At 43.6% G+C, this 16969-nt stretch overlaps 2 protein-coding genes across 2 annotated transcripts; both read right to left on the bottom strand.

Annotated features, from left to right (window-relative positions):
- Positions 1-857: 857 nt before the first annotated feature.
- Positions 858-9853, bottom strand: nfil3-5 (nuclear factor, interleukin 3 regulated, member 5). Its single transcript, XM_020084423.2, has 2 exons — positions 9299-9853; positions 858-4808 (listed from the first exon to the last, which is right to left on the bottom strand). The coding sequence occupies exon 2, from the start codon at positions 4284-4286 to the stop codon at positions 2442-2444; it is 1845 nt and encodes a 614-aa protein (XP_019939982.1). The 5' UTR covers positions 4287-4808; positions 9299-9853; the 3' UTR covers positions 858-2441.
- Positions 9854-13931: 4078 nt separating this feature from the next.
- Positions 13932-16621, bottom strand: LOC109627299 (nuclear factor interleukin-3-regulated protein-like). The gene is made up of 2 exons (XM_020083789.2): positions 16472-16621; positions 13932-15911 (listed from the first exon to the last, which is right to left on the bottom strand). Exon 2 carries the CDS (start codon positions 15819-15821, stop codon positions 14562-14564), a length of 1260 nt encoding a protein of 419 aa, XP_019939348.2. The 5' UTR covers positions 15822-15911; positions 16472-16621; the 3' UTR covers positions 13932-14561.
- Between the last annotated feature and the right edge of the window lie 348 nt (positions 16622-16969).

The following is a 16969-nucleotide window of genomic DNA, read 5'->3' as shown; positions in this document are numbered from 1 at the left end:
TAAAGGTATCTATTTACATTGGTATCTAGGTATCACTTGTTTGATTCCTGCAGAGATGTACACATCAGTATAGATTTTAATGTGTCAGAGTAAATTAAGATAGAAGACAAGATAAAGTAAGTATTTTATTTCTGCCTTAAAGAAAGGGACAATTTTAGAGTGAATGTCCCCTAGGAAATCATGCAGGTGCAGCAAAACCTCTAGTAATCCATAAAATTATGACATCATCTGTGGTCAATTTAATTTTAATAAAGTGAGAAAAGTTAGAGAGCTTTTAGGAGCAATATGAAAGGGTGTCCTCCCCAAATGACTGTATTGGCACAATCTGTGCCTTTTGAGATTTCTCACTATAAAAATAATTTATTCTCACTGTTTTCATTTGACTGCTTGACTTTTCGTTCTTATAGTTTTTATTTATATATATCATCCAATGAATAGACTCTTGTGATGAGACAGCCTGTTTTTAAAATATGTTGTTTACATTGGAGTTGTGTGTATTTTGTAGGGTTCAACGACATGAATGTTCAGGCAGAGGTTAGGTTTGGACAACAGATTTCCTCCTGTGCTAAAATATCACAGTCTATGTATTGTTCCTATTTCAGTCCATTTCACAGAATCTCTGCCAATAGGCAGCAGGCTTCCAGTGATGACTGGATGAACCAGTAAAGTTTTTCTGGCTGTGTCGGCTCTCATTGAGCTGCGCTGGCAGACGGAGATGTTGCTGTCTGCGAGTTGTGAATCAGCTACTTGGTCTTCTTTTCTTTTACAAAAAAAAAAAAGCTAGTCTGGTTGCGAGGGTGTGCATCTGTTCTGAAAGCATTTCATAAGAGAGCGACTCAATAAGTACAAAAGAGACATTTATAAATTCAACAACCTTTTTATTTTTTCCCCCCATATTTGAATCTTTCACATTCAAAAATGAGTGTTTTTTTGTGACCATTTTGCATATCCACGTGAAGTATATCAATACATAATCACTTCTGGACAAGCCTTATTGAATTTTTTTTTTTCTTCCATATTTTCCAAAAAGCCTTTCGGCAACAGCAAGGGTTATACAGTAACACGTAGTACAAATGGTAACTGGGGCAAAGGGCAGCAAGGGTTAAATACACAGCACAACCAGGAAGAGCATTGAGCAAAATGACACAACAGGATGACATAAAAATACACATAATAAAAGCCAAAATAATAACAGAATATAATAGAAAATAACAATATTAATAAAATAATAATAAAATAATGACAGCAGTATACAAGAGATAGAGAGACAAATTTACATTTATACATAGTGACCAAAGGCAGGCACCAGGAAGTGAAACAGTTGTACAGACGTGTGTGATATACTGCAGCTACTGTAGCTAAAACAACTCAGTGCAGAGGTGAGTGGGGTCATTAAGACATTGAGGGGACGAGGGACAACACAATAAAGAGGCACCTTATGAAGCGAGAGCAGCCTTGCTGGTTGCGACCGGAGAGCCGTTTCATTTATTAGACAGACGACGTTCGTCTAGAAAATGAAGATGTATTGATTACTGTTGAACGGCCTGCAAACGAGGCTCACCTTGTGCTTGTCAAGTTTTGCCGACAGCAATGTGTGACTGCATAGCCTTGATTGATACAAGAGTAACTGGCCTTGACTGCTCTGACAGCTTTAAGTGTCAAAGAGCTTGGATCACCTGAACGAGGAACCCGAGCTGAGTCTGAAAAAAACTCAATTTTTTCTTTTTTCCTTTTTTTTTTTACTTTGAAGTAATCTTTGAGACATTTTCTAGACAAAGAGGGACTGTACAAGGTGTCTCCACAAGAGCAAACTGATCACTTTAAAGTCTACAACTTCCATTATCCCACAACTTTATTTTTTTTGTTTTTGCCACATTTTTATACTTAAAATATATATTCCATATATGCAAATTTATATGTCACAGTAATATACAATCTAAGTGCTTCAGAAGGAACTTGTGTGCAGATGATGAGAGGGTTTGGGATCAAATGGTTCTAATGTGTTCGGAGGGAGGAGGAATGTCACTCTTTGCCAAAAAAGGAAGGACGTGTATCTTTGGTCAAAGGAATGTTCCCATAATGCCACGGTAAATGCGGACCAGCCACCCAGGCAGCTTATAATAATGAATAATTGAAGATTGTTTGAATATTCCACGAGAGAAATATCCCAGACTCCATCTCTGGAGAGTTTCATTCTGTCCCCTCCCTCATTAAGAGATCTGTTATTGTAAATTGGGAGATATGTGGGAGGTAGGAGAGAGTATAGGGAAGGGGAACAGGTGACACAGTGAAACTTCATGGTGAAATCACATCCTAACTACACCTCACACAGATCACTGGCTTCGTTTCTGTCTTGTAAGGTGGCGATGTGAGTCCTAGTTGTAGTTGTCTGTCTGCCATAGACAACAAAGAGGAGATGCTCGAGCTGCTCCCATTTGTCCTTAATCCCGCCTCTTATTACGTCCACCCCTCCCACTGCTAGATCCCTTTTTTCCTCCCTCCTTCTTATCGTCCATCCTGTCATTTACAGGAGTCTTAACATCTTCTGCATAGTCAGTGTCATTCTCTACCTCTTTGCTCTCCCCATTGGCGTGGCTGCTGTGAGGATTGCTGGGTAGAGCTAAGTACGGGTGCTGGGGCAAGGTGGGAGAGGGGGACATGGATGTGTTGACTAGACCCTCTAGCTGTGCTCCTGCTGCCCCACTGGACAGTGCTCTGTACTTGAGACGGAGCTTGTGTGGCAGAGCAGTAGCTTTGACCTCGGCTTGGCACTCTCCGTGAAAACCGGCAGCTTCCACTGCCTTCTGGTGGTAGCTGCTAATGTCTGAGGAGGATGAGGAGGGTGACTCATCATCTGTGGAACCCTCCTTGTCAGAGCTACGAGGGTCCCCATCACTGGAAGAGGTGTCCTTAGTAGAGGAGGTCTCCTGGTAGAAACCATCAACTCGGGGGCCCCCCTCATAGGTGAGCACTGGGGGCTCTTCATCCAGTGTGTTGAGGTAGCCATTGTGCTGCACAAAGGAGGACTTGCCCTCCTCAGTGTTGTGGGTCAGATCTGGGGCAAAGGGGTTCTGGTGGCTTTCTGCGTGCTGACGACCATTCTCCTGACCCTGGTAGCTATAATGCTGCTGTTGGGCACTAGGATTGTACTTTTCCTGAAGCTCCTCTACTGACTCAGCATGACCATTGGTGTATTCATACTGAGGCGAGTCCATAGTCTTTGTCCTCTCTAACTTCTCAGCGACCTCTGTGATGGTCAATGAACAGTCAGAGAACTTGGAGGTCGACGATTGCTGGAAAAGCTGTGGAGGTCTGCTCTGCTGGACTTGCTGGTCATCCGACCTCTGGCTTTCCATGGGGTAACAGCCACTGCTGGAGCGGTACAAGATAACACTCCTTTGTGCAGAGGTGGCCTGAGGAGCTGGGCTGGAGGCCTCCATGTGACACTGTTGCTGCTGCAGTTGGTGGTGTTGGTAGTCCATGGCACTTTCAGACAATTGTGTGCCCTGCTGGTGAGGAGAAACCAGAGCAGCATGGTTGCCATGGTAAGACCCAGTTGGCAAGCCATTAGCAAGCCCATCTGGAATCCCGTTGCTTTCCAACCTGGTCATCTCCAAACTTGAGGGCTCCTGCTTTATGTTGTAGCCCATTGGTTCTGGGCTGTCCCTGGAGGAACTGTCAGACATGTCAGACATGGATCCACAGGGAGAGTATTTGTGGAGCATGGTGTGGCGCTCACCACGGCTTGACTGCTCAGGTTCAGATGAGTCTGAATTCAGCATCACCTGGGACGCACTGGAGTATCCACTGCTTGAGAGGTAGGTGTTACTGTTGGGGGTGCTGCTCCCGTTGCTACCACTGTTGACATTTGCAGCACTGTTGGAGATCTGCTGACTTTTCTCCATGTAAGAGGCTGTGCTAATGAGGCCAAAGCGTAACTTGAGCTGAAGGAGTTCTGTCTTGAGACGAACATTCTCCTCATTCAGCGCCATGACCCGGTTCTCTAGCACCATGTCATTAAGGCGGCGCTTTTCCCTTGAGCGCTTGGCTGCTTCATTGTTCTTCCTGCGTTTTTCCCAATAGGAAGCATCTTTCTTCTCATCAGAAATGAACTCTCGCTTGCGACGGGAAGTCAAAGCAGACTTGCTACCTTTAGATTGGCGACTGACACGCCCTCCACTTTCAGGATCAGGGGATGGGAGGCTTCCGCTGTAGTTAGAGAAATTGTCTACCTCCATGGCATTTTTGTTGCTGGTGGATGGAAGGTGAAGATGGAGACTTTCCATGTTTTCCCAACTGGGGGCTAGAGTTTGACTCTAGCAAAGGGCAAAGGTATGAGCCTTCAGCTTTGTTAATAAAAAGTGTGATCTAAGTCGCAGGATCAGCAAAAATTTCTGGATGAGGTATTTGTGCTCCTTGAAGAGATTGCCTCATTGATTTCTGTTGTGTATTTTTTTGAGATCAAAACGTTCAAGTGTCCAAATTAGCCAAGAAGATTAAAAAGAGTTGGAACTCCACAAAAACCTCAGACATTGAACTAGTGTTGTGTACAAAGAACTTTAAAAAAAAGAAACAAGTTTAGATTTTGAGCAGAGAGTCTTCCAGTTGGCTTGGTAATTTGTTGAAAGCAGTTTCTGTGGCCCCGCTAGAAGTGATTTCGAGTTTATCCTCAATCTTCAACAGTACTGTTATGCCTGTCAGGCTGCTGCCCTCCTTCTCTCAGCGTCTTACACCGAATATAGGTCAGTCGGTCTACTTTGGGGCTCCCTGAGGATGTGGCTTCAGTGCTGATGTTTGCTGACCACTACCTAGTTCATGAAAAGAGACAGAAGAGGAAAGAGAGAGAATTGGATTAGCACTGGAGTATATACTGTGGTATATTTACATTTTAGTCAAAGCAGACTTAAAATATGAACTGTAGTACAAAACTTTAATGTGAGATCCCTTTGTCTAAACTCTTTCTGTCACAATGACTCAGGTGGTGTGGTAGCTGTCACACTGTCTGAACTTACACAACACCACAAGCTGCTGAGCCTTCTTATGTCGTGTCAACATCGTAACTCTACAGGAAGCTTTGCCCAACTTACTGGTCTTGCAGCATAAAGTGAACAACAATGCCGAGTGCAGATATGGAAGGATGCTGATGCCAGTCTGGTGTTATGTAATAAGTGGATCTGCACTTAGTTTAGACTTGATTCCTCACTGCACGGCATTACACAGTTCATATGCAGTAATTAATAACACATCATTACACTGAGCCCTGGATTGCATTACAAACATGAAAAACTTATTTTAATGGCACACACACACGCACACACACAAAATGCAGTAATCTAGGTCACCGGGCCTGTGTGTAACAATGACTCCTCTGGTGTCACTTTTCATACGCATTGGAATTGCAAACTGGAAATCAAGACTGTGTTAAAACTGCAAATGCTGTCCATCCTTGTGGCAAAATTTAGGTCAAAAAGGTGACCTACAATCAGTGAATACTTTTTATTTACTATAGCATGCAAAGATAAAGTCAGGCATACAGAGGAATTTTGGGGCGTTGCCGATGAAAAAACAAACAGTTCCTGGTCCCGGTTCATGGCACCATTTCTGTAATGTGCTATGATGAAGTGTGGAAACTTTGACTAGACATGGTGCAAGCAGAGAAGACAGAGACCTGAACAAATAATCTCTCCCTACTGTTCCTGTGATTTAAACTGTGATGGCCAGAGGGCAAAAGAACAGCCGAATATCACGTACAGAGAAGTGTATGTGCTCCGGTGGAACGAAACTTACAAACAACTTCCTTTGCAGAGCAGTGTCAATGCCACATAACTATTTAATCTACTGAACATCTTCTCCAGACTGCGTACATACTTCTCTGCTTCGCCCTGGAATCAATGACCCTGTTACATAAACCCACATTGTGACTCTGAAACAGTTTGGCTACAGCTAAGAATAACTAACTACTTATTAACCCATGCCTGTGATATTGTGGCTCAGGGGCTACATAGGTTGGGTGCTATTCTTCAAATCTAGTTTTTCTGTGAGTGGCAAAACATGAGTTCTTCCCTCCCTTGTTTGTCTCCTTTTCTTGAAGGACCGGAGTGAAGCTATGCTGAACAGACAGGGATTTGGACGCAACCACCAACAGATGTGGAAAAATGTTAGGGTCAGACCCCATCTCCCCCCCAACCCCGAATAAATTTCATAAAGACTGGCAGGGGAGGGAGGGATGGGGTGAGAAACAAAGGCGGGCTAGAAGGAAGCACGCATACGTCTGCGCTGTCCCACTGACCTAGAAACGGCGCTAAGCGGTAAACACTCCTCCTGTCTTTGACGGTGCGCCATAAAATAGGTCAGTGGGACTGCATGGGAGGGAGGGCAGGAGAGGAAAAGAGTATTAGAGTGCACGCTAAAAATAGAGCAACAGATAGAGGTGAGGGAGGGAGGAAGCCTAGGAAGGATGGGGTGACAGGAGGAATTCGTTGGGTGGAAATGAGAGGAATTGTACACAAACTGCGGCAGGGAGAATAAAAACAGAGAGAGAAAAAGAGAGACATACTTGAATACGCCATCTGCCCAAAAATAGGATTATGACAGCCCCAGTGATTTTTCATGCAACATTAATTCCTGTTCACTCTGGAAACCCTGCGACGCCTAATGCAGCACGTAACTATATGTACCTTTGGCAGATGAGAAACGACAGCGAGAGACGGGGAGATGGCATTGACGTCAGAGCACACACCCATCTCTGCAGCCAAATTCACACATAACAGGCCTCCTCTCTCAGGACTGCATGGGGAGGGGCTGCTGTTGTTGCTCGTAGCGTACGTGCTCTGAATTTCTCTTGTGGCGGAGCGGGGCTTGTGTAACACATGCATATTACATAGCAGCAGAAGCTACAGGTTTCTGGCTGCGAATGCCTCAAATCTCCCCTTGTTCACTCTCCTCTCTGTTTTGTTCCCTGAATGAAAAAGAGAATAGACACTGGGCAAGGTACGCTGTGTAATTGGCTCTTCGTGCGGAGGTGGATTTCACATTAAAAAGGGCTGATCCCCTGCAGCTACTGTGCAACACTGGGTCTCTGTGTTTTTCTCACTGAGGGAAAAACACAGTGAGGGAAGTAGTTCTCAGGCACTTGCTGCTCCAACAGGAATGCTTCACCTCTGACCTCCTCTGAGGCAAGTGTGAGTAAAACGCAAGGCATCCTCTTCCCCTCCTCCATCTTTTAAGTGATCCAACACCACACACGTGGAAGGGGCCCCTGCAGTAGCCTCCATTTTGCCCAAAGAAACATAAACGAGGAAGCCGGAATCCAGACATACCAGGTCAGTTAGTGAGACCTACACGACTGTGTTGTTTAACACGTCCTCACAGGAACATATGACTAAAAGCACTTTAGATAAATGCACTTTTTTGAGAAAATGGTTTGACCTTATTTTGAAATGTATTCTTTAGTACATTTTAGCTTTTTAATCATTTTAATCTTACTTGTTCAATTAGAAACCTGTGACCTTCATCTTTTTCACTTAAATCTCAATTCCCACATCTTCACAAACAAATCAATGGTTTTAGCTGCTTACACTGAGCAGATTCACAAAGTAAAAAACTTAACTAACACATTGATTAACAGTCAGTCAAATGAGAGAACTGGGCCAAATGGCTAAAGTTACTAAACTCTGCATGTCGTCTTGAATTCCTCAACGAGACAGACAGAGTGGATAAAGTAGTCCACGCCTTGCCCTGTATACCTCATGTGTCTCATCACCCAGATACCCGTCTGACCTATATTCAGGGAGCTGGCTGGGACAGAGCAATGCAGACGGCTCTGAAAACCAGACCAGCTGGCAGCGGGGCGGACTAAGAGCTCACCAACACTCTGCCTGCCCTTCACCACACAGGAGTTTCCACACATTGCATCACATCCTGAATGTTCACTTGGTGTTCTAATTTCACAACAAAGGCACAGGCAAAGACCTCACTGGGATCTTGGGAGATGAGCTTTGTGCCTGAAACAGGAAACGCTGTTACATCTGTTTTAGCCTGACTTCTGCTTTTTTCTTCTTCCATTTTTGCTTTAGACTGAGCGAGTTAAAAATAGCTTGCATACTCTGAGCAGCTGTGTTACCTCACAGATAAAAGCATGTCTATAAAATACAATCTTCCTAAATATCTCTCTGCCTCAGAAATAAGTGTGTGGTGTTACTGTGGGTATGGAGGGGTGGGAAGAAAGCACAGGGTGTGAACGGGAATCAATTACTGGCCCCGCTGTCCCAGGAGAGAGCTGCAGTTTATTGCTTCTCCCTGCTGTGCCTGGTTATGTCATAGTCTCCAACTCCCTGAAAGCGAGGCTCTGTGCTTTACTCAACACACCTCAGAACTCAAACATCCATCCACTGACTCAGAGAACAGAAATTAGACATCGTGTGCTTATTTCTATTCTTAACCTATATTACAGTGATGTAACCTGAGAGCAGTGATTCTGGACACATGTGGGGCAACAGTGGATTTAATGGCGACGTGAGCATGAAAATGTCCAGTTGATCCAGTTTTAGTAGATTACATTTTTTTTTCTCCTGTTGTATTTATACAATACATATTAAACAATAACAATGCATGATATACATACTTAAAATAGAATGCTGTTTGGCTTTTTTGTATATTGTTTATTGGGTTTATTTATCTAAAATCTTTAATTACATTTGAACTGATTTTGTTCAAATGTGCCCAACAATTTAAATTAATTCATAAATTAAAAGAAGCAGCGATGTTTGCATCAGACGGAGAGATTATTTTATCTCTGCGATAGTGATAAAAAAAAAAAACACAGTATCCGTACATACATAGAGCAGCACACCACGTGCATGAGCTCCAATAAAACACGGTGTGTCTGCATTAACCAGACAACACTGCTGCTGCCCTCATTCACTGGAAAACACCAGCATGGGCGAAAATACGTCGCCTTGACATTGAGCACATAATGTGGAGAGTGGCCAGCCGCCTGTTCTCCACTGCTGCCTCGTGTTTGACGTAGAAAACAAAGGGAGAGCGCGACAGCGGCAGAGTGGCAGCTCCGCACATCTCCCTGTCACCGGACACAAAGCGGCCGTGAACGTCTCAAAGTCACGGGCGGAGGCGCGAGGTCCGCCGGTCCCAACCGGGAGAGCCGCCATGTGAACAACACCCGAGAGCATCATGTCCTCACGTCCACACACACACACATGTTCAAGCACACAACACAGCGTGTAGACGACACAAAGAAAACACAACAGGGCTGAAAATGCAGCGGCTCGCTCCCACGTACCTTTGAGGAGAAGAAAGAAAAGGTTCCCCGACACAAAGCTGTCTGGCTCGTCCCCGTGTCCGCCTCTGCTTCTTCTTATTTTTTCTTCTTCTTTTTACAGGAAACCTCCCGAAAAGCAAAACGAAGGAAAATGGAAGACAAACAAGTTTGCGGTCCTGTGCGTGCTGGGATCCGTCAGTGGCGCTGCTGGATGCGGTGTGAGTCTCTCCTGGCTCGGGCTGCCTGTGCGCTGTGTGCCGCCGGACACTTTGCTCCAGTTTCCCCGGCTCCCTTTCTAGAAATATGTGTTAGTAGGTCAGCGGTTGCATAACAGCTCTTACGCTGCCTAGTCACGTTTTTGTCCTCTGTCTCTCCTCGCGACGCCCTCTCTCCCCCTCTCTGTCTTTCTCTCTCTCTCTCTCTCCCTCCCTCGCTGTGTGTGTGTGTGCGTGCTTTCTCTCCACCTTCATCCCTGAGCTGAAGTTCTCAACACGCACCGTATTAGCGAGGCGTCCATTGATGGCACGTAACAGCCTGTCCTTCAACAGAGAGAGTCGGTGTTAGCTAATCTGTTTTCTCGCATCGTGTATTTTTATCTTCGGATCATTTGTTTATTGATGCAAAACCACAATTATTTATTTCTTTAATTCATTCATCCAGACAACGACCTTTATGTGTGTCCCTGCACGCATATCTTTTTGAGGACAATGTTAAGCATAGACCCTACAGAGTGAGGACATTTTTAGAAAGTAAGGACATTTTTAGAAATTGAGGACATTTTGGCCGGTCCTCGCTTTTTTCAATGGGCTTTGATGGTTAAGACTTGGTTTAAAATGTCAAAAATAGTTCAGGTTAGGCATTTAGTTTGGATGGTTAGGCTTAGGGTAAAGGGCTAGGGACTTTATTATGTCACTGAGTGTCCTCAGATAGAACTATAATCTGTGTGTGTGTGTGTGTGTGTAATAATGCAGCTATGACATAATATATACATGGTTTGCAGAAAAAGCTGTTTTCATTTGATTTAGATAAATAGATGTATAGATCAGTGTGCACTCCTGGATATGTGGTTATGTAGTGACTTGCACAGTGGATAGAGACATCAGGATTGTTTTTTTTAACCTGATGACTTGCTGTGTAACTTTACTAGCACCGGTTGTGTAACTAATCTCTTCACATAGAGGTAAGAGGTCATGATCAGCTAAAGATCTCTATCCTTATCAACTAAATGGCAACAGGCCTGGGGCTTGCAAGCTGTGGTCATATTTTTTACACTTGATTTCAGAGGAATACGTTGTGCTTTTTACTTGGGTACACTTATTTCACGCACATAGTAAGGAGTTACTGGATTAGGACTTGCAAAGAACTTAGTCACCTTAGAAATATGATCTATTATCACAGCTAATGTTGTGCAACAGTTTGTAAAGAAGATAAGAGGTGTACATAAAAATGACATTTTTGTTTACAATAGTTGTACATATGTTATTATTGTACAATAATACAAGTACAAGGCATTCTGCTGTTTGATGAACACTTAAACTCTGGATACTTAAGCAGCTGTATGCTGATAACCCTTCTGTTAGCTTTAGTATGATTGTTAATGCAGGACTGTTACTGGTAGGTTCAGGTCAGATGGTGTGGTGTGTGTATGCAAACATTATAAAGCAGCTTAAAGGGATAGTTCACTGAAAAAGTAAAATTCACTCAGTATACTCACAACTATACCAATGGAGGGGTGGGTGAAGTGTTTGAGAGCACAAACTTCTGGAGTCTCAGGGGTAAACAGCATTGCAGCTGTATCCGATACAAATGAAGTCAATTGTGACCAAATTTTAAACATAACATGCCTCCATACTGCTCGTGTGGTGTCACCCAAGTGTCATATTAGACTCGAAACAGCGTCAAGTTTTGGGCCTAAATGTCCTCTGATAGCCTCCTCAGAGGCGAGTACACACACTGTCGCCCAAGGGCACATGTGGGGTGCGTGTTCTATGTCTATGTCCACTAGCATTGCCACTCCCGGTAGTGGACTTTTAGGCTTAAAACTTTTAGTTTTATTACCCCTGAGACTCCTAAAGTATTTGATGGACTCAAACAATTCACCCACCCCTCCATCGGTATAGTGGTGAGGAGATAATGGCTGAATCTCATTTTTTGGTGAACTATCCCTTTAAGGCAAATGTATAATTGGGGATATTTGGCTATATAAACAGAATAAACTAACTGCTACTAAATCCACCAATGTTTCTAATGTTCTTTATATTGTAGCGTATTCTTTCTACAGCGCAGAATATCACAATGTACACGAACTAACACATCTACTCCCTGTTCTTTATAACAGATTTGCTTGATACTGTTGCATAGATATAACATCTGCATGTTTTTTTAATTCTAGCAGATTTATACAACACTTGTGAATTCACTGGGACAATATTATAAGCAGGTGATAAGACTATGCCACTTCCAGCCCTCATGTGTGGGAAAATAAACATCCTCACCAGATCCTCACCTGATTCTGACAGTCCCCATCCTTTTCCTGTTTAGTTAGCTCTGCCAAGCACGTTATGTTTTCGTCCCTGTCCGTTTCTTTTGTGATGTGTTGTAATTATCACTATCACAGATTATCACGAAACTTGGTGGAAAGATGTGAAATTGGTCTGTAAAGAAACATTTTGGTGCAGATCCAGATATGGGGGTGGATCCATTAATTTTTTTATCACTCTCCCTAAAATTGTGAGATAGGAGGTTTTTGAAAACTGACCTTGATTTCTAAGGGAATAATTTATGGATGCATGCCTTTCTAGTTTATTCTAGTTTAAGTCTCCCTCATACACATGTGGGAATTCATCCTGATGGGCTTCAGATGCTTTCTGTTAGATTAGAGACATGTTTGCAGTGGCAGACAGCAAAGGTTAATATTGTAAACACATTAGCCATTTTTAATTATAATTTTATATATTTTTTCCCCGCCTTAATATAAATGTAACTTTCATTATATATTGATTATGCCATGGTCAGTATTAAGATTTTGGTCAATGGATTTTTGTTACAAATAATTTCCATTTTGGCAAGAAACCTTGATGGAAAATTGACAATCAAATAAAGGAAGGGAAATAAAAGTAATGATAAAACAATACATCAAACAACAGTACATCATTACCATTATTTTTCTGGATTGCACCATTTCATTTTCTTTGTTTTTGTTTATCTACACAGGGAAAGAAAGTGTATCATCTGGTTAGGAGCTTTTCTATTTATTATCCCACAAAGCCTGTCCTCAGAACCACCATATTTCATGTGCGGTTACGTCAGCCCTGTTTTGTATCAGGCGCACATCCACCTCCAACCCATTCTCTCACTTACATCCCTTCCCCCTCCTTGTCTCTGCACACACACTCACATACACACCATCACCCCCACCATTAGACCATGGGGGAACAGCGGCCTTGAACTTGTCTAGCTCCTCCCCCCACTATTTCTGTGCTGGAACCACCAACCCCCAACGCACTGATCCATCTCCGCATGCAGCTGCCTCTGCATGCAGGCATTCCCTTGGCAACTGTGGTGGTGCCTGCCTAGCAACCAAAAGGCTCTTGCTCGTTCCTATGTGGCATGGGGGGTTGTAGACTGGGCTGGATGAAGGTTGATCTCAGAACAAAAGATCTTACAATCACTTTGTCGTTGTTGTTGTTGTTTTGGAGACAGAAAGAAATAAGGCTGTGGCCTAAAGAACGTGTCTCTGCAGCAGCACATGTCTGCTGTTACCTGTTTAACACACTTACACATCACTATCCATTTGCATTGGAGACACAATTGTAATTTCTAAGCTCCTGCTCCCTCTATCAATGTGCATTGAGCGAGAAAATAATAATTTTAATGTGGAAGTGCTCTGCTTCAAACACAATGAGGCACTACAGGAATCACAATGGAGGAGATGACCTCTGTAGTAACACTGCTGTGAATGAATGAATGAGTCAGTGATCAGTGCAGTGAAAGACACTTGGCGCCACCTGGTGCTGATGCAAAAAAGAGAGTCCCAGAGATGAAAATATTCAAATAGCATAATAAAATTCACTCGAATAAATCTTTTTAATACTAAAATGCATAATTCAGTATTTACTGCAGTATTTCCACTGCTCTGAGAATCTATCTGCAGTTCCATTCTGTCTCCAGATGTTAATGTAGTCTGAACCTGCATCCTTCACTCTGATTTGGGCCAATCAGTCTCCACCGCAGAGACTTGGGGCCTAAAAATAGCTTTGTACTGCTGACGTGGAAGATGCGTCATGCAGAGTAATCTCACTCCTTTCCCTTTCTCCCTGGCACTGTCAGTGCCACTGCCCCCCCACCACCACACACACACACACTTCAATGACCTTAGTCGATGCCAAGGTGGCATTAGCATTTAGCAGAATTCATTAACGAGAGGAAAACCATGCATGAAATTCAAAAGATATCACTTCAGCTGGAAAAGAAAACTGTGATATCATTCATACTGGTGAGCAGTGCACCTCCTCTCTCTGGTGCCATAACTCACATCGCTCCCTCTGCCACGCTGCGCCGAGTCTGTGATGTAACACAAACTGCAGTTGAAACATGCATGTTACCTTTAGAACAATTACAACATTTAGTATACAAAAAAAGATTCACTAGACCCTTGGATAAAATACTTTAATTTTAAAATACAGTTACAATTCTGGACAGTGATGTCGACAGTGATTTCTATGTACCTTGCAGTCATGAGATAAATGGGAAGCAGATATAGCAAAGAGCACAAAACCACAGTAAACTCCAAAACATCATATGTATCACAGATAATTTTATACTCAACATAACTTGATTTGAAAAGATTAAACTGTTGGTTGACAGAAATGTTAACATGTTCACATGTGTGTTGAACATGATGAGACTGCAGTTGTTTTTACAAATAATAACAGTTTGCATGCTTAATAATATAATGCTTTATTTCCAGAGGTTGTGACTGATGCGATCTTTCAAAATGCTGGAATTCAGCCTGATCCAGTGGATTACACGTGAATCCCCTTTAAGTCTTCAGTCATTGAGCATTGTTTTAAAAGTTGTCTTTCCTGGTAGTGGTGTGCTGATCGTCGCAGAACAAACTGATCACTAAACTGAATTTTTACAGAGAAACAGGTGGTGTTGTCAGCAGAGTGTGTCATCAGCAGTGGACAGCAGCCATCTGCTGGATTGTGCCAGATAGCTGATTATGTGAGGTGAAACATGTCCGTTAGCTTTGATGTGCCTCTGATCCTCTTCTGTTCTGGTTTTAAGTGACCTTGGAGATCAGCTGCTGAGAGAAGAGCCGTTTGAGCTGAGCCACTTCCTGAGACAAGCAGCTGATCTGCGACCTCAAACTGACGTCCTCAGTCGTATGTTTAGTGTCCCGGGAGTTTTGCACAGAGGAGAAGTTATAATACCCAGAGGACAGAGCCTGATGCTGCTGCCCGAGTCCACCGCCAGCTTCCTCCCTTGACCACGGGGCCTGACTTGCTGCCCGACTGTCCCACCCTGTCTGTTGGTGGTTCCTCACCTGCATGTTTGACCCCACCGTCACTACAGGCTGTTCGCTGTGTCTGTTATCACAGGAAGGAGACATCTCCCCTATGTCACTGTTGCCAGCGGGACATTTGAAGCGGAGCTTGTGCGGGAGACTCCTTAACCCCTCGGGGGAGTCTTGTTTGTTTACATACTGTCCCTCCACGGGACATATGTGGGAGTCAAAGCCCTGTTGCTCCTCGGCCACCTCCCTCGTTGAAGGCTCAACACGTTCACTCAACGTGTCATCAAAAAACACAGGGCTGCCTATGTTTGAGCTACTGGAGGTGGAAACACCGGAATCCTCGGATACACAGTGACCTGACAGTGGCCCGCTTACCCTCGGCCCATAGATGGAAGGCTGCTGCTGAGGGTGGGAGGGGATTTGGTGGGTGTTGGGACTTTGCTGTGTGTTGAGGTATGAGGGTCCATCAGTTTGAGGCTGGTAGTAATGTGTTGTAGGGGGTGGTGGGTGTGCACAGAGGGGAACAGAGAGTGGCAGGATGCTCACATCAGAAGGATCTTTGACCAGACCAAAGCGAAACTTGAGGGCCAGCAGCTCTGCCCTCAGGCGAGCGTTCTCCTCCAGCAGACCCAGGACCCTCCTCTCCAGCACCATGTCATTGGCCCGCCGCCTTTCTCTGGACCTCTTGGCGGCCTCGTTGTTTTTTCTTCTCTTGTCCCAATAGCCTTCATCTTTGCTCTCGCTGGGAATGAACTCCCGTTTGCGACGTATGTTGTTGCCGCTGTCTTCATCGCAGCTGCTGCCAGCCTTAGCTTCAGCGCTGGCTGGGCTCTCTTTGTGCTGGAGCAAAAAGGTGCGACCCAGGAGGCTTCGGGCCCGCTGGCTTGTTGAGGTCAGGATGGAAACGGCTTCATCGGTGAAGGACCCACACGCTCCCCCCAGAGGTCTGGACTCAAGTCCCTCCACAACCCGCAGTGATGGCACCGACAGGTCCTGGATGATGGCTCCCACGGGCTGATCCGTCATGTTCAACAAACACCTCAGGAAGCTGCAGGGTCTGTCAGGAGCTCACTGATGGCTGGATGTTCAGAGTGACACACACGATAATGGCACCACCTAGTGTTGAAAAAACATAAATACATATGATGAGGATTTGTTTACAATGTTGTAGAACATTTGATTAACATCTTGCATTTGTATTTGCTTTGATAGAATAATTAAAAAAATAGAATTTGACAGGAATAAAGTGAATTTGGTATATATTAATTATTTTGATGTTTTGATATAAAAACTGTAATTTCAACCGTAAATGTCCAATAACATATTTATATCAATTGATGCATTGTGCAAAAAAATCGAGTAATTTATAGAATCTTTATAAAGTTCAAGGTTGAAAAAAGTGAAAAAAGAGTGAAAGTTCGATGATCATAACTTTAAACAGGCATTTACACTTAACTCTACCGAGATTTCAATTAGACTCTACTTCATAAATAGTTGACGGATTAGCCCAAGTTTCTTGTTGATGTTGACATAAAATGATTCTACTCACATATTAGATGATAACTCTAAAACATCTAAACAATTTCAATAGTAATGCAAACACTTTAATAAACTATTGACTCTCCTGATTAAAGCCAGTGTCAGGAAAGTGAAACTAGAGATGAGACGTTACTTACAGTGAACCAGGAGCTGGGCTGTGTGATGAGAAGCTCTGATCCTGTCACAGAGGAGACATGTGGAGCTCCACAGTTCGTCTGGATGTTTCCGCTCCTCACAAAACTCAGCTCCGCATCTCTGTGTCGCTTCTTCCCTCAGCTCATCGGTTCAGATGGGGTCGGATCCTCACCCTGGCTGACCCCTCCTCCTCCTCCTCCCTCCTCCTCCCTCCTCCTCCTCTAACAGGAAGCAGCCTCAGTAAAACCAATGTGGAGATTTAACAGCAACAAACCTGAGCTGCTTTTACACTCATCCCATAAAAGCTGTTCATATATATTTTTAGCTTGTATACTGTTGGTAGACAACAACAGACAAGATTGAACATAAATTGCAAATCAAAGGCTGTGATCAAATTTCTAAATTGACCCAACAGGCTACATGAGAATTTATCTAAAAATAAAATAACTTATATAAATGTGTATAATAAACACACAGCTGTAGTCTACAGCTGACTCATA

Source organism: Paralichthys olivaceus, chromosome 8, assembly GCF_024713975.1.
Source record: "Paralichthys olivaceus isolate ysfri-2021 chromosome 8, ASM2471397v2, whole genome shotgun sequence".
Classification (NCBI taxonomy): domain Eukaryota; kingdom Metazoa; phylum Chordata; class Actinopteri; order Pleuronectiformes; family Paralichthyidae; genus Paralichthys; species Paralichthys olivaceus.
This window is presented reverse-complemented; position numbering and strand designations above follow the sequence as displayed.

Coding starts and splice junctions, on each gene's coding strand:
- nfil3-5 (XM_020084423.2), bottom strand. CDS start 4,286: ATGGAAAGTCTCCATCTTCACCTTCCATCCACCAGCAACAAAAATGCC.
- LOC109627299 (XM_020083789.2), bottom strand. CDS start 15,821: ATGACGGATCAGCCCGTGGGAGCCATCATCCAGGACCTGTCGGTGCCA.